The sequence below is a fragment of the Oncorhynchus clarkii genome, chromosome 16 (assembly GCF_045791955.1).
Source record: "Oncorhynchus clarkii lewisi isolate Uvic-CL-2024 chromosome 16, UVic_Ocla_1.0, whole genome shotgun sequence".
Classification (NCBI taxonomy): Eukaryota; Metazoa; Chordata; class Actinopteri; order Salmoniformes; family Salmonidae; genus Oncorhynchus; species Oncorhynchus clarkii.
In genome coordinates, this window is record NC_092162.1 from 70,327,341 (window position 1) to 70,345,578 (window position 18,238).

At 41.6% G+C, this 18,238-nt stretch overlaps 1 protein-coding gene across 1 annotated transcript in view; it reads left to right on the forward strand.

The window, feature by feature from the left end:
* Positions 1–18,238, forward strand: part of LOC139368990 (guanine nucleotide-binding protein G(i) subunit alpha-3-like) — a 76,710-nt gene that overhangs the window by 39,601 nt on the left and 18,871 nt on the right. Inside the window, exons 2-4 of the mRNA XM_071108527.1 lie at positions 12,479–12,521; positions 13,751–13,892; positions 16,302–16,459. Coding sequence (XP_070964628.1) covers positions 12,479–12,521; positions 13,751–13,892; positions 16,302–16,459 — 343 coding nt within the window. The remainder of the gene's footprint in view (positions 1–12,478; positions 12,522–13,750; positions 13,893–16,301; positions 16,460–18,238) is intronic.

Sequence of the window (18,238 nt, forward strand, 5' to 3'; positions counted from 1 at the left end):
TATATAAACGAATTGGTGAGGGCACTAGAACAGTCTGCAGCACCCGGCCTCACTCTACTGAAATCAAACGTCTACTGCTTTCTGACAATCTGGTGCTTCTGTACCCAACCAAGGAGGGCCTACAGCAGCACCTAGATATTCTGTCAGACCTGGGCTCTGACAGTAAATCTCAGTAAGACAAAAGTAATGGTGTTCTAAAAAGGTCCAGTTGCCAGGACCACAAATACAAATTCCATCTAGACACCGTTGCCCCAGAGCACACAAAAATGTATAGTGGTTCTTCCTTTATAAGTTGTCGTACTGCAGCACAGCTTGCAGGTTGCCCCAGAATTCTATGGCACGTTATTTAAGTGTCAGCCATTGTTTCCATTAATGGTAGTTAGTGCTAGTCTGCCCACTAGAGGGCATCTTTGAGAAGCGAAGTTATTGAAATGACATGGAGGTGTAGGGCCTAAGAGTCAAAGGGAGCCTTGAATAGAACAGACACTATGGGATTGATTTTTGGAAATGTAGTTTAATTAATTTGATGACTATTATGGTGTTTCTATTCCAAGAAAAACCAAAATGCATTTCTTACTGTAGCCGATGTAGGCCTAAGTGTTTCCGTTAGTAAAATATGACGCTGTACAACGTGACCGGTCGGGAGTAGACCTAGGCTACTAAGTGACTGCAAGCGAAGAGCAAAATAATCCTAACATTCCACATAAAAATCTGATTGATTCATAAAGACCAGTCCCCAAGCTCTGTCATTCGGTGATATTTATTCCCATAGTAATGTATGGATCCAGACAGATATGGTTTGAAAACAATGCATTTGGTGGTCTATGCAAAAGAGATGGGAGAAAAGTGACACGCCTCGCAAACAGCCATTAAAACATTTAAATTCCCTGTACTCGGCAAGAGTCTATTGTCCTGCTGATAGCCCATCAAGGGTGGATGGCTTCTTGTTTATTCTTAAAAGAACTCCAGCTCAGAGAAGAGAAAGGAGCCGTGAATAATATGAATAATATATTATTTTTTTTTTTTCAGAACATTAACCATGTATGTTCTCTAGTTTTGACCCAATGATTTGTCTGACAAAGACCTTTGCGTGGCCCAGGCATGGATCAAAGCTGGCGAGACTTTCAATGACGTCATCTTCACAGACGAGTCAACCGTTGCCCTTGCTACAGTAAAAAAAGAGCCAGCATAGTAAGTAGACCTACACCACTTTTAACAGCACAATACTCAACTCTAGTGAGACTCACCACTTTAACCAGCACATTACTCAACGCTAGTGAGACTCCACTTTAAACAGCACATTACTCAACACTAGTGAGACTCACCACTTTAAACAGTACATTACTCAACACTAGTGAGACTCGCCACTTTAAACAGTACATTACTCAACACTAGTGAGACTCGCCACTTTTAACAGCACAATACTCAATGCTAGTTTGACTCCACTTTAAACAGCACATTACTCAACACTAGTGAGACTCACACTTTAAACAGTACATTACTCAACACTAGTGAGACTCGCCACTTTAAACAGTACATTACTCAACACTAGTGAGACTCGCCACTTTAATCTTGCAACTCCCCCCCTACTTTGTGCAATTTCCGCCTGAAGACATACCCAAATCTAACAGCCTGTAGCTCAGGCACAGAACCAAGGATATGCATATTCTTGGTACCATTTGAAAGAAAACACTCTGAAGTTTGTGTAAATGTGAATTGAATGTAGGAGAATAACACACAATAGATCTGGTTTAGATAAAACAATGAAAAAAAACATACGTTTTTTTCTTTTTGAATCATCTTTAAAATGAACAAGATAAAACAAACATTCAGATAGGATGATAGGGACAATTTCAGTGAAAAACATAAGAGGGCAACAGTACTTGTGCAAAGTTACAGAATGATAACTTCCAAAATGAGTGTGCTACATGACATTTATCATGAAGTCACCCAGGTGTCCCACACAAGTAGCCCAAATGTACCCAAGTGGCCAAATTGGTGAAGGTATACATTTTGAAGCAAATAACTATATACAAAATGCCAAAATGGTATTCTAACACCCCCCCCCCCCCCCCCCCAAAAAAAAAAATTAAGAAAAACAAAAGAAAAAAATATGAAAAAAAAAAATATATATATATATACATTTACAAAATAACATGGGTAACTATTTACACACTTTCAATATTTGGATGACCCTAAGTCCTTTATGAAATCAAATCTATTTGAATAGCCCCAGCCTAAAACCCCAAACAGCAAGCAATGCAGGCGTAGAAGCACGGTGGCTAGGAAAAACCAGGCTGAGGGGTGGCCAGTCCTCTTCTGGCTGTGCCGGGTGGAGATCACAGTGGTTGTAGAGGGTGCAACAGGACAGCACCTAAAGAGTAAAAATGAACAGTTTAGGGTTCCATAGCCGCAGGCAGAACAGTTGAAACTGGAACAGCGGCAAGGCCAGGTGGTCTGGGGACAGCAAGGAGTCATCATGCCAGGTAGTCCTGACGCATGGTCCTAGGGCTCAGGTCCTCCTCCGAGAGAAAGAGAGAATTAGAGAGAGCATACTTAAATTCACACAGGACACCGGATAAGACTCCCATTCGGAGTCAGTGTCACTGTGAAAGAAAATGTTCAGTTAGAATAGTTTCACATATGAGCCCTGTATCAACAGGTATAATAAACAGATATATATAGAGAGTTGAAGGTTGAATATATTATTATATTATTATTACCTGCTAGATCTATTGTCTCTTTTATATTATGACATTTCAGCTAGATCTACTGTCTCTTATATTATGACAGACCAGCTAGATCTACTGTCTTTGTTATATTACAACAGACCAGCTGTATCTACTGTGTCCATTTCACTTTGGCCATTGATGTGGTCCTGCCCTCTCCTCAACAGCCTCAAATAGGCTATTTCATGTGGGTTGGGGTGGGGCGGCAGACACACACATCTCACATTTCATGACATTAAATGTTTATATATTGCTTCTAAAATAAATAGAAAATCACAAATAATATTTTATATTATTAATTTCAAACAGGGCATTAGCATGATAAGAACTTACCAGTCCAAAACGATATCCTCTCCCGTTCAAAAAATATTCCTCCACAATTGCTAAATGAAGCGTCCTACAACAATCTCTGTCTCACCTTCCCAATCAATTTATTCTAAAGTTGTGTGTACATCTGTATATATAGACTTAGATTTAGCTTTCCCTGACTTAGTCGCCATAATGATTGATATATAAACAGCTGAATCTGCGCATTCACCAAACAATGCAGTGCGTAATATGTGTTTCTCCTTCCGGTATGAAACTTCAATAGCGCATGACTCACTTTACGCTGTAGTTTACTACATGGGTTGGTCTTGCAACACATAAACATGGCGTATTGCCGTTTAGCTCAGCTCATTGGCTATCTACCCAGCTAGATTTCAAGACGATCAGTGGTCATTGGGTTAAAAGACAGTCAATCAACGAAACAGCGGGCCAATCATTGGTGCACAATGATGTCATTACTTGTTGTCTTCAAATCGGTTTCTTTCAGTCAATGCGTCCCGCGAAATGGCCCATCAGGTTTGATTGTGTTACAAACAAACCAGTTGATTGCAGTGAAACCAAACATGACTGGAAAAGTCAAGTTCTGTGTGGGTGATTTACCTGGAATGTGTCGTCGAAAATGGAATGAGACGGAATTCACTACACAAGCGGTTCACAAAATGTTTCGTGTTAGGCTATAAAAACGACATTTAATTATTTTGGGATATGTATACCGAGTATGTTCACATCCCTGTCAGACCATTTTTATTGGTAAACTACATGGTAATGAAAAAGTTTGTATTTTTTTAGTGATCCAATACGTAATATAGTAAATACACTTATCATAATTTGGTTTTAATCCAGACAGGTCAGAATAAGTATCTAAATCCTGTGGAGGGATTCTAATTGTGTTTTTTAAAAAGATAACAGCGTACAATGAAACCCTTGTTTTTAAGCCCTGGATTTCTAATCCCTTAATATTATTGTTGGATCTGATTTTAACAGCTAACATTTCAGTGGCCATTATAAATAGATATGCCGACAGTGGACAACCTTGTTTTTACTCCTCTTGACAGTTTAAAACTTTAAGAGATGTAGCCATTATTTACTATTTTACACCTAGGGTTACTATACATAATAACATTTTATAAGGGATTCTCCAAAATTGAAATATTCCAGGCATTTATATATAAACTCTAGTCGTACTTTATCAAAGGCCTTTTCAAAGTCGGCTATGAATACCAGGCCTGGTTTCCCAGATATTTCATAGTGTTCTATTGTTTCCAGTATTTATATTATCTCCAATGTATTGTCCATGTAAAAAAAAAACTGTCTAATTAGGATATTAATAATATCAGACAATACCTTTTTTTAATTCTATGCGCTAAGCATTTTGCTATAATTTTTGCATCACAACACTGAAGTGTAAGAGGCCTCCCATTTTTTAAATGGTCTGGATCCTTATATTTACCACTTGTATCCTGTTTCAGTAATAATGAAATCAGACCTTCTTGGTGAGTGTCTGATAATCTACCATTTATATAGGAGTGGTTAAAACACGCTAATAACAGTCGTGAGTATATAAAAAAAAGTTTGGTATCCTTCCACTGTTATGCCATCCAGCCCTGGAGTTTACCCAGCCTTAAAGGCTTTAATTGCATCAAGAAGTTCCTCCTCTGTAATTTGGCCTTCACATGAGTCTTTCTGTACATTATTAATAGGAAAGAAATCCATACAATTAGCTTCGGTTAGTGGAGATGGAGGCGACTGAAACGAAAACATATGCTTAAAGTACTTTACTCCCTCTTTCAAAATGTTGTTTGGTGATTCATGGGTGACTCCATTTCTAACAAGTTTCAGTAAATACTTTTTGGTAGCATTCCATTTCCTTTGTTAGTATGGACTCTTTTGACCTAAAGTGCTTGTTTTTTTAGAGATTGGTACTGAATTGCATGGCCTCTAAAGACACATAAAAAAGTGTCCCATACAATAAGGGGATCTGCTGTACCTATGTTATGTCGGAAAAAGTCAGTTATCAATTCTTCTGTCCTAGTTAAAAACAAGTTATCATTCAATAGATTTTGATTAAATCTCAAATATCCTTGCCCACATGGAAAATCTGTAAGAGTAATATATATTCCCATTATGTGATGGTCCGACCGCATCCTGTCCCCTATCAACACTTTTTAAACTTTTGGTGCTAGAGAGATTGACATAAGAAAGTAATCAAGACGACTAGCTTGATTGAGCCTCCTCCATGTATATCTCACTAGGTCAGGGTATTAAACCTCCTCCATGTATATCTCACTAGGTCAGGGTATTAAACCTCCTCCATGTATATCTCACTAGGTCAGGATATTAAACCTCCTCCATGTATATCTCACTAGGTCAGGGTATTAAACCTCCTCCATGTATATCTCACTAGGTCAGGATATTAAACCTCCTCCATGTATATCTCACTAGGTCAGGGTATTAAACCTCCTCCATGTATATCTCACTAGGTCAGGATATTTAAGCCTTCATATATCCAACAATTCCAATATATCCATGACATTCATGATTCCCTTGAGTGCATGAGGGTGATAGTTTGTATTGTGATTTCCTTTTCGGTCCATAGAGTTATTTAAAACCATATTATAATCTCCCACCATAACGATACAGTATGGTGTTGCTTATAGAGTTGATCAATTATTATATATTTTGTCAAAGAAGTGTGGATCATCATGATTTGGACCGTACAGGTCAACGAGACATATGTGTTTATGATCCAGTAACATATTAAACATCATCCATCTACCTTGAGGATCTGTTAGTTATGGTTGAGGATCTGTTAGTTATGGTTGAGGATATGTTAGTTATGGTTGAGGATCTGTTAGTTATGGTTGAGGATCTGTTAGTTATGGTTGAGGATCTGTTAGTTATGGTTGAGGATCTGTTTGTTATGGTTGAGGATCTGTTTGTTATGGTAGAGGATCTGTTAGTTGTGGTTGAGGATCTGTTAGTTATGGTTGAGGATCTGTTAGTTATGGTTGAGGATCTGTTAGTTATGGTTGAGGATCTGTTAGTTATGGTTGAGGATCTGTTAGTTATGGTTGAGGATCTGTTAGTTATGGTTGAGGATCTGTTTGTTATGGTTGAGGATCTGTTAGTTATGGTTGAGGATCTGTTAGTTATGGTTGAGGATCTGTTAGTTATGGTTGAGGATCTGTTAGTTATGGTTGAGGATCTGTTAGTTATGGTTTAGGATCTGTTAGTTATGGTTGAGGATCTGTTAGTTATGGTTGAGGATCTGTTAGTTATGGTTGAGGATCTGTTAGTTATGGTTGAGGATCTGTTAGTTATGGTTGAGGATCTGTTAGTTATGGTTGAGGATCTGTTAGTTATGGTTGAGGATCTGTTAGTTATGGTTGAGGATCTGTTAGTTATGGTTGAGGATCTGTTAGTTATGGTTGAGGATCTGTTAGTTATGGTTGAGGATCTGTTAGTTATGGTTGAGGATCTGTTAGTTATGGTTGAGGATCTGTTAGTTATGGTTGAGGATCTGTTTGTTATGGTTGAGGATCTGTTAGTTATGGTTGAGGATCTGTTAGTTATGGTTGAGGATCTGTTTGTTATGGTTGAGGATCTGTTAGTTATGGTTGAGGATCTGTTAGTTATGGTTGAGGATCTGTTAGTTATGGTTGAGGATCTGTTAGTTATGGTTGAGGATCTGTTAGTTATGGTTGAGGATCTGTTAGTTATGGTTGAGGATCTGTTAGTTATGGTTGAGGATCTGTTAGTTATGGTTGAGGATCTGTTTGGACAGATTGGTGAAGTTAGTTATGGTTGAGGATCTGTTAGTTATGGTTGAGGATCTGTTAGTTATGGTTGAGGATCTGTTTGGACAGATTGGTGAAGTTAGTTATGGTTGAGGATCTGTTAGTTATGGTTGAGGATCTGTTTGGACAGATTGGTGAAGTTAGTTATGGTTGAGGATCTGTTAGTTATGGTTGAGGATCTGTTAGTTATGGTTGAGGATCTGTTTGGACAGATTGGTGAAGTTAGTTATGGTTGAGGATCTGTTAGTTATGGTTGAGGATCTGTTTGGACAGATTGGTGAAGTTAGTTATGGTTGAGGATCTGTTAGTTATGGTTGAGGATCTGTTAGTTATGGTTGAGGATCTGTTAGTTATGGTTGAGGATATGTTAGTTATGGTTGAGGATCTGTTAGTTATGGTTGAGGATCTGTTAGTTATGGTTGAGGATCTGTTAGTTATGGTTGAGGATCTGTTTGTTATGGTTGAGGATCTGTTTGTTATGGTAGAGGATCTGTTAGTTGTGGTTGAGGATCTGTTAGTTATGGTTGAGGATCTGTTAGTTATGGTTGAGGATCTGTTAGTTATGGTTGAGGATCTGTTAGTTATGGTTGAGGATCTGTTAGTTATGGTTGAGGATCTGTTAGTTATGGTTGAGGATCTGTTTGTTATGGTTGAGGATCTGTTAGTTATGGTTGAGGATCTGTTAGTTATGGTTGAGGATCTGTTAGTTATGGTTGAGGATCTGTTAGTTATGGTTGAGGATCTGTTAGTTATGGTTTAGGATCTGTTAGTTATGGTTGAGGATCTGTTAGTTATGGTTGAGGATCTGTTAGTTATGGTTGAGGATCTGTTAGTTATGGTTGAGGATCTGTTAGTTATGGTTGAGGATCTGTTAGTTATGGTTGAGGATCTGTTAGTTATGGTTGAGGATCTGTTAGTTATGGTTGAGGATCTGTTAGTTATGGTTGAGGATCTGTTAGTTATGGTTGATGATCTGTTAGTTATGGTTGAGGATCTGTTAGTTATGGTTGAGGATCTGTTAGTTATGGTTGAGGATCTGTTTGTTATGGTTGAGGATCTGTTAGTTATGGTTGAGGATCTGTTAGTTATGGTTGAGGATCTGTTTGTTATGGTTGAGGATCTGTTAGTTATGGTTGAGGATCTGTTAGTTATGGTTGAGGATCTGTTAGTTATGGTTGAGGATCTGTTAGTTATGGTTGAGGATCTGTTAGTTATGGTTGAGGATCTGTTAGTTATGGTTGAGGATCTGTTAGTTATGGTTGAGGATCTGTTAGTTATGGTTGAGGATCTGTTAGTTATGGTTGAGGATCTGTTTGGACAGATTGGTGAAGTTAGTTATGGTTGAGGATCTGTTAGTTATGGTTGAGGATCTGTTAGTTATGGTTGAGGATCTGTTTGGACAGATTGGTGAAGTTAGTTATGGTTGAGGATCTGTTAGTTATGGTTGAGGATCTGTTTGGACAGATTGGTGAAGTTAGTTATGGTTGAGGATCTGTTAGTTATGGTTGAGGATCTGTTAGTTATGGTTGAGGATCTGTTTGGACAGATTGGTGAAGTTAGTTATGGTTGAGGATCTGTTAGTTATGGTTGAGGATCTGTTTGGACAGATTGGTGAAGTTAGTTATGGTTGAGGATCTGTTAGTTATGGTTGAGGATCTGTTAGTTATGGTTGAGGATCTGTTAGTTATGGTTGAGGATCTGTTAGTTATGGTTGAGGATCTGTTAGTTATGGTTGAGGATCTGTTAGTTATGGTTGAGGATCTGTTAGTTATGGTTGAGGATCTGTTAGTTATGGTTGAGGATCTGTTAGTTATGGTTGAGGATCTGTTAGTTATGGTTGAGGATCTGTTAGTTATGGTTGAGGATCTGTTAGTTATGGTTGAGGATCTGTTAGTTATGGTTGAGGATCTGTTAGTTATGGTTGAGGATCTGTTAGTTATGGTTGAGGATCTGTTTGTTATGGTTGAGGATCTGTTAGTTATGGTTGAGGATCTGTTAGTTATGGTTGAGGATCTGTTAGTTATGGTTGAGGATCTGTTAGTTATGGTTGAGGATCTGTTAGTTATGGTTGAGGATCTGTTAGTTATGGTTGAGGATCTGTTAGTTATGGTTGAGGATCTGTTTGGACAGATTGGTGAAGTTAGTTATGGTTGAGGATCTGTTAGTTATGGTTGAGGATCTGTTAGTTATGGTTGAGGATCTGTTTGGACAGATTGGTGAAGTTAGTTATGGTTGAGGATCTGTTAGTTATGGTTGAGGATCTGTTTGGACAGATTGGTGAAGTTAGTTATGGTTGAGGATCTGTTAGTTATGGTTGAGGATCTGTTAGTTATGGTTGAGGATCTGTTAGTTATGGTTGAGGATCTGTTAGTTATGGTTGAGGATCTGTTAGTTATGGTTGAGGATCTGTTAGTTATGGTTGAGGATCTGTTAGTTATGGTTGAGGATCTGTTAGTTATGGTTGAGGATCTGTTAGTTATGGTTGAGGATCTGTTAGTTATGGTTGAGGATCTGTTAGTTATGGTTGAGGATCTGTTAGTTATGGTTGAGGATCTGTTAGTTATGGTTGAGGATCTGTTAGTTATGGTTGAGGATCTGTTTGGACAGATTGGTGAAGTTAGTTATGGTTGAGGATCTGTTAGTTATGGTTGAGGATCTGTTAGTTATGGTTGAGGATCTGTTAGTTATGGTTGGAGTTAGAATTTTGGCTGTCAGAAGTATGCTTTATTATCCAAATGTTTAAAGTGCAGGTGGGTTGACGGGAAAGAAAAGGAAATGGTGCAGTTTGAGGCAATGTGGCAGAGAGTGATGGGAGATGGGGGTGTGGACAGGTGGGTCTGGGTGGGTGTGGACAGGTGGGTCTGGGGGGGTGTGGACAGGTGGGTCTGGGTGGGTGTGGACAGGTGGGTCTGGGGGGGTGTGGACAGGTGGGTCTGGGGGGGTGTGGACAGGTGGGTCTGGGTGGGTGTGGACAGGTGGGTCTGGGGGGGTGTGGACAGGTGGGTCTGGGGGGGTGTGGACAGGTGGGTCTGGGTGGGTGTGGACAGGTGGGTCTGGGTGGGTGTGGACAGGTGGGTCTGGGTGGGTGTGGACAGGTGGGTCTGGGTGGGTGTGGACAGGTGGGTCTGGGTGGGTGTGGACAGGTGGGTCTGGGGGGGTGTGGACAGGTGGGTCTGGGTGGGTGTGGACAGGTGGGTCTGGGAGGGTGTGGACAGGTGGGTCTGGGTGGGTGTGGACAGGTGGGTCTGGGAGGGTGTGGACAGGTGGGTCTGGGGGGGTGTGGACAGGTGGGTCTGGGGGGGTGTGGACAGGTGGGTCTGGGTGGGTGTGGACAGGTGGGTCTGGGTGGGTGTGGACAGGTGGGTCTGGGGGGGTGTGGACAGGTGGGTCTGGGGGGGTGTGGACAGGTGGGTCTGGGCGGGTGTGGATGGGCGGGTGTGTACAGGTGGGTCTGGGGGGGTGTGAACAGGTGGGTCTGGGGGAGTGTGAACAGGTGGGTCTGGGCGGGTGTGAACACAGGTGGGTCTCGGGGGGTGTGAACACAGGTGGGTCTGGGCGGGTGTGAACAGGTGGGTCTGGTGTGATGTAGTTGTCTTGTATGTGTATGTTTTGTACTGTCTAAAAATGTATAAAAATGAATACAAAGAAAAATCAATCTTGCATCTGATTATTTATTATGAATAGGATTTGTTTGATTTATTTTGTTTACATTAATTATAACTACAATGTCACAAATAATTGATCACACACAACATGAGTAGATTAACTTGGTCAAAACAGCCAAAACATTTCTTTATTAAAGGTGCTTATTTATTTTGATTCGAAGCCATGAATGAGTGAGTGAGTCATCTTTATGCTAACGAATCCTCGCTGGTCTCTTTCATTCAGTTTCTTCTTCACCTCAGCAAAGGACTCCGTGTTTCAGCAACTCACTTTATATATAGAGGGGCTATCAGTCTTTCACACTGTGGTAAATAAAGCCACTTTGTTATCTAGAATTATTTCTTTCTGTTTTTAGAGGGAGAGAAACCAAAAGGCCACCGTACCTATTTTTCAAAAATCGTCTGTACACGTCAAGTGTAATTCCCCCATTTGTATTTACCCAAGTTCTCTCTCAACACCAGGACCACCGGCAGCGTTGTGTGTGTGTGTGTGTGTGTGTGTGCCTGATGCAGGACTCAAGACTGAAAACGCCTCCATTAATATCCGAAAAGAGAGTCAATTTGTGCCACATTTTAGACTACTGATAGATGAGCATTCTGACTCCTCCTTGCCGTAGTGTGGTGCAATGACAGAATTACGCAATCTGCCACCATCTACCATAAACGGTCGCGGCATAAACTCAAAACCTTTTTAAGGAAGAACCACTGTACGTACCTCGGCCTAAACGTCAGCGCCACAGGTAACTTCCACAAAGCTGTGAACGATCTGAGAGACGAGGCAAGAAGGGCCTTCTATGCCATCAAAAGGAACATCAAATTCGACATACCAATTAGGACCTGGCTAAAAATACTTGAATCAGTTATAGAACCCATTGCCCTTTTATGGTTGCGAGGTCTGGGGTCCGCTCACCAACCAAGAATTCACAAAATGGGACAAACACCAAATTGAGACTAATTCTGCAAAAATATCCCGTGTACAACGTAAAACGCCAAATAATGCATGCAGAGCAGAATTAGACTGACACCCGCTAATGATCAAAATCCAGAAAAGAGCCGTTAAATTGAAAAACGATTCCCAAACCTTCCATAACAAAGCCAGAGTGGTCCTGGGGCTCTGTTCACATACACAAGCAGACCCCACAGAGCCCCAGGACAGCAACACAATTAGACCCAACCAAATCATGAGAAAACAAAACATTATTACTTGACACATTGGAAAGAACTAGCAAAAAAACTGAGCAAACTAGAATGCTATTTGGCCCTAAACAGAGAGTACACAGTGGCAGAATACCTGACCAATGTGACTGACCCAAACGTAAAGAAAGCTTTGACTATGTACAGACTCAGTGAGCATAGCCTTGCTATTGAGAAAGGCTTCCGTAGGCAGACATGGCTCAAGAGAAGACATACTATGTGCACACTGCCCACAAAATGAGGTGGAAACTGAGCTGCACTTCCTAACCTCCTGCCAAATGTATGACCATATTAGTGACACATATTTCCCTCAGATTACACAGATCCACAAAGAATTCGAAAACAAATCCAATTTTGATTAACTCCCATATCGATTGGGTGAAATACCACAGTGTGCCATCACAGCAGTAATATTTGTGACCTGTTGCCACAAGAAAAGGGCAACCAGTGAAGAACAAGCACCATTGTAAATACGACCCATATTTATGTTTATTTATTTTCCCTTTTGTACATTGTTACCACACTGTATACAGACATATGACATTTGAAATGTCTTTATTTCTTTTGAACTTTTGTGAGTGTAATGTTTACTGTAAGTAAATGTGTTTATTTTATTTAAACATATGTTTCCCATTGCCAATAAAGCCCCTTACATTGAAATTGAATTGAAAATGTTTAGACTACAGTTCAAAATGTACTTTTCTGGCTGATTTTGTTTCATTTATTAGTTCTCCTGTAATCGATGAGTCTCTTTTTTTTCTCTTTTCAGGTGCTGGGGAGTCTGGGAAAAGTACAATAGTGAAGCAGATGAAGTAAGTTCAGGAAACATTTTTCATCAAACTGCATTATGTCAAACTCACAAATCCCCATGATGGTTGCAGCACAGAACTAGAATGAGTTGGTGATGAGCGGTTTGACTGTTCTGTTCATTCCATTTCTATGGGTAGAATGTTGGTGATGTTGGTGATGAGCAGTTTGACTGTTCTGTTCATTCCATTTCTATGGGTAGAATGTTGGTGATGTTGGTGATGAGCAGTTTGACTGTTCTGTTCATTCCATTTCTATGGGTAGAATGTTGGTGATGTTGGTGATGAGCAGTTTGACTGTTCTGTTCATTCCATTTCTATGGGTAGCACGTTGCAGCCCAAAAATAGCATTCCAACTCACATACAACACGACAGTAGCGCGTTGCAGTCCAAATAGCATTCCAACTCATATACAACACGACAGTAGCGCGTTGCAGTCCAAATAGCATTCAAACTCACATACAACAGGACAGTAGCGCGTTAAACTTGCATAAACCATTGCAAAAGGTTACTGTTACTATTTCTGTTTTTGACATTTTGTAAGTTATATAGCTGATTATTTTAACTTATTAAACAGTTAACCCGATTAGTTAAACCGTTAACTGTCATTTAGATAATATGCTGTCGATGTACAGTACTGTCTTTTGTGAGGGTTTAATGGTGCAGGGATAATTGCCATTGCCAGCTGAGTTCATCTCTTTCTGTCGTGTGTGTGTGTGTGTGTGTGTGTGTGTGTGTGTGTTGCATAGAGAGATGCTAGCCTCATTTTAACGTGGCGCTCAGGCAGAGAGACGATGGAGGGAAGCACACATTACATAACACAATGGCCACAGAGGCCAGCAGCTAGCCTGGCATGGCCTGAATAGACTACCAACCCTGGATTCCCACATTAAGCATGCCTATTTACTCACACAATAGACCTGTTAACAGTTGGTTGGTTTTGGAAATGTCTTGTCTTGAATGGTCACGCATACAGAAAAGTTCAAAACTTCAGTTAGATTTCCCTTAGACCAGAGTGACAATGTTCCACAGTGCACATTACGTAGAAAACATGCCTAATCCATTGATTCATACCAAGTGTTAAGTTGTATTTAAAAAATATATTATATTTTTTTGGGGGGGGATGGGGGACCGCCACCATCCACCCCTTCAGAGGACAACTTAATTAATGATATTCAAGTGTGGATATTGGACGTTTATTGAATATTGGACGTTTTGAATGTTCTCCTGTTCAGAATCATCCATGAGGCCGGCTACTCTGAGGAGGAGTGTAAACAGTACAGAGTGGTGGTGTACAGCAACACAATCCAGTCTATCATCGCCGTCATCAGAGCCATGGGACACCTAAAGATAGACTTTGGGGACGCCACACGAGCGGTAGGCACACAACGCAACGTAACTTTGTAACTTTATGGTCTGGCAAAACTTGTTCTTAATGAGTGGTTCGCATTGTGTCTATGTTTTTAATGGCCTGCTTTCTTAAACTATGGGTCGGAACCCAAAGTGGGTCTGGCATGTGAGAGGTGGGTCGCCAGTTATGATCACATGCTATTTCATCTTAATTTGGGTCTTTTGGAGGGCGATTTGAGTCACCAGAGGACGGTCAATTTCTCATTTGGGTCTCAAGCTGAAAAAAAGGGTTTGAAGAACCCATGCCCATCTGTATTTGATGAGCTGAGTCTTTAGAGTTCTCATCGTCTACCGAACAGGTCTCACATTTGAATGTACCTGTAGGCATGTACCGGTAGGCACTGTACCTGTAGGATATGTACCTGTAGGCACTGTACCTGTAGGATATGTACCTGTAGGCACTGTACCTGTAGGAATGTACCTGTAGGCACTGTACCTGTAGGAATGTACCTGTAGGCACTGTACCTGTAGGCACTGTACCTGTAGGCACTGTACCTGTAGGCACTGTACCTGTAGGCACTGTACCTGTAGGCACTGTACCTGTAGGCATGTACCTGTAGGCACTGTACCTGTAGGCATGTACCTGTAGGCACTGTACCTGTAGGCATGTACCTGTAGGCATGTACCTGTAGGCACTGTACCTGTAGGCACTGTACCTGTAGGCATGTACCTGTAGGCATGTACCTGTAGGCATGTACCTGTAGGCACTGTGCCTGTAGGCACTGTGCCTGTAGGCACTGTACCCGTAGGCACTGTACCCGTAGGCACTGTACCCGTAGGCACTGTACCCGTAGGCATGTACCCGTAGGACATGTACCCGTAGGACATGTACCCGTATGACATGTACCCTCAGGCATGTACCCGTAGGACATGTACCCGTAGGAATGTACCTGTAGGACATGTACCTGTAGGGAATGTACCTGTAGGGAATGTACCTGTAGGGAATGTATACCCTTGGAACTGAGCCTTTATTGGAAGCAGAGTTGGAAGGTTTTGCAGCTTCCGGGGGTTTTCCTGAGGAGGGGGGAGGGGCATTCGTCTTTCATAAACATATGGCAGTGTTTCCCAAAGCTCTTCCACCTGTTCTATTTCTTCTAGACTAGCACATCTGATTCAATGCATCTAGGGGGTTGGGGATTATACACTGAACGGAAATTTATAAACACAACATGCAACAATTTCAAAGATTTTTACTGAGTTACAGTTCATATAAGGAAATCAGTCCATTGAAATACATTCATTTGGCCCTAATCTATGGATTTCACATGACTGGGAATATAGATATGCATCTGTTGGTCACAGATACCTTAAAAAATAAGTAGGGGTGTGGAACCAGTCAGTATCTGGTGTGACAACCATTTGCATCGAGTTGATCAGGCTGTTGATTGGTGGCCTGGGGGATGTTGTCCCACTCCCCTTCAAGGGCCGTGTGAAGATGCTGGATATTGGCGGGAACTGGAACACGCTGTCCTACACATCGATCCAGAGCATCCCAAACATGCTCAATGGGTGACATGTCTGGTGAGTATGTGGGCCATGGAAGAACTGGGACATTTTCAGCTTCCAAGAATTGTGTACATATCCTTGAAACATGGGGCCGTGCATTGTCATGCTGAAACATGTGATGGCGGCAGATGAATGGCACAACAATGGACCTCAGGATCTCATCACGGTATCTCTGCATTCAAATTGCCATTGATAAAATGTAATTGTGTTCGTTGTCCGTAGCTTATGCCTGCCCATACCACCACCACCATGGGGCACTCTGTGGAGGACCTGGGCTGGCGTGGTTACATGTGGTCTGCGGTTGTTAGGCCGGTTAGACGTACTGCCAAATTCTCTAAAACGACGATGGAGGCGGCTTATGGTAGAGAAATTAACATTTAAATTATCCGGCAACCGCTCTGGTGGATATTCCTGCAGTCAGCATGCCAATAGCACGTTCCGTCAAAACTTGAAACGTATGCGGCTTTTATTGTCCCCAGCACAAGGTGCACCTGTGTAATGATCATGCTGTTTAATCAGATTCTTGATATGCCGCACCTGTCAGGTGGATGGATTATCTTGGCAAAGGAGAAATGCTCACTAACACGGATGTAAACAAATTTGTGCACAACATTTTAGAGAAATACGTTTTTTTTGTGCGTATAGAAGATTTCTGGCATCTTTTATTTAAACTCATGAAACATGGGACCAACACTTTTTACATGTTGCGTTTATATATTTGTTCTGTTTAGTTAACCAGTTGAATCAGGTGAGCTTGTTCTGGAATATATGACGTATCTGGAAGTATGGGTCCCAGATGCATTTTGGGAAACATTGGTCAATCAACGAATCAATGAATCACTGGTCTAATGAGCATGTCTATTTTACCAGGACGATGCTCGTCAGCTGTTTGTATTGGCTGGTACAACGGAGGAGGGTGTGATCTCATCAGATCTAACCGGTGTGATACGGAAACTGTGGTCGGACAGCGGGGTCCAGACCTGCTTCCTGCGTTCCAGAGAGTACCAGCTCAACGACTCCGCATCCTAGTAAGACACGCACGCACACACAGACTGACAGACGGACACAGTGTACACACACACACACACACACACAGACTGACAGACGGACACAGTACACACATACACACACACACACGCACAGACTGACAGACGGACACAGTACACACACACACACACACACACACACACACACACACACACACACACACACACACACACACACACACACACAGACTGACAGACGGACACAGTGTACACACACACACACACACACACACACACACACACAGTACACGCGCTGTACCTCACTTGTTATGCTTATAGACTTGTTTTATTTAGACATAATACAAATACGTGCCACAAAGATACACCCTGGCAGTTTACAATGCTGTAAGCTGCCGACAGATTCACTTCTATAGGAACGACTGTGTCTTAAATTCACTGACAACTTCCTCTTGTCATACATGACTGAAACTTAACCTCGCCCTCTTTCCTCTGAATTTCATTGTTTTATTACATCTCCTGAGAGGTTACATTTCCGAAGGACCGAGAATAGTTTTTTTTTTGCTATGTAAAAGCTCACAGTAGAGATGGACAAGACTGGTCTTGCTTATCGCCTTGGATATGGCTCGTTTAGACTGCAGCTTGTTCAGAATGTAGACCAGCTAGCTAGCTGATACAGCTGATGGTGTTCTACAACGCAGTGGGAGATTATGATAAACACTGTCATCACAGACATTACCCAGCTGGTTGTCAAAGCTGTTACCATTTCACTTAGGAAATATTAGAGTTGCTCTACACTGTAAATTCATGTGTCACTGTAGGTTGTAGTATATTGTTTTTCCATTTCCGTTATAATTTGAATTAGTTACAGTTCTGAGTTAGAGCCTTCGTCAAAGAGTAATATAATTTACTGTGGCCTATAAGCTGTACACTAGATTGTGTAAGTACAGTATACGATATTTGTACACCAGAATCTAAAAGTGAGAACTAACTTTATTTATACATGTACTGAATATTTAGACCCCCCCCCCCACAAAAATATTGTTTTAGTTGTTGGACAGACTGTAAAAACACCAGCAAATCAGCTCCAAGTATTCTCACACATAGTAGAGCTATATACACACTCAGTGGCCTGTTATCTAGGTACACCTACGTTCATGAAAATGGTTCGCTCCTACAGACAGTGAGTCACGTGGCCATATGAAGCAGGCAGACAGGCATCGAGGCATTCAGTTCGATTGAACTTTAGACTGGACAAAAACGAGAGCCCCGAGAGACTTTGAGCGTGGTATGATCGTTTGGTGCCAGGCGCTCCGGTCCCAGTATCTCAGAAACGGCCGTCCTCTTGGGCTTCTCACTCACGACAGTGTCTAGGGCTTTACCGAGCATGTGGCGACAAACAAACAAACAAACATCCAGTCAGCGGCAGTCCTGTGGGTGAAAACAGCTCGTTGTGGAGAGAGAAGCTAACAGGCGGGCCACAAACAGGGAAATAAACGGCACAGTACAACAGCAGAACGGCATCTCAGAACGCACCACTGGTCGGTCCTTGTCACGGATTGGCTATTTCAGCAGACAACCACACCTGGTTCCACTCCTATCAGCTACAAACAAGAAGAAGCAGCTCCAGTTGTGCACGCCATCACCAACACAGGACAAGTTAGGAATGGAAAAACAACAGGTGTAGACTAACAGTGAAATGCTTTCTGATGGGCCCGTCCCAACAATGTAGAGAGAAACAACAGGTGTAGACTAACAGTGAAATACTGACGGGCCCTTCCCAACAATGTAGAGAGAAACAAC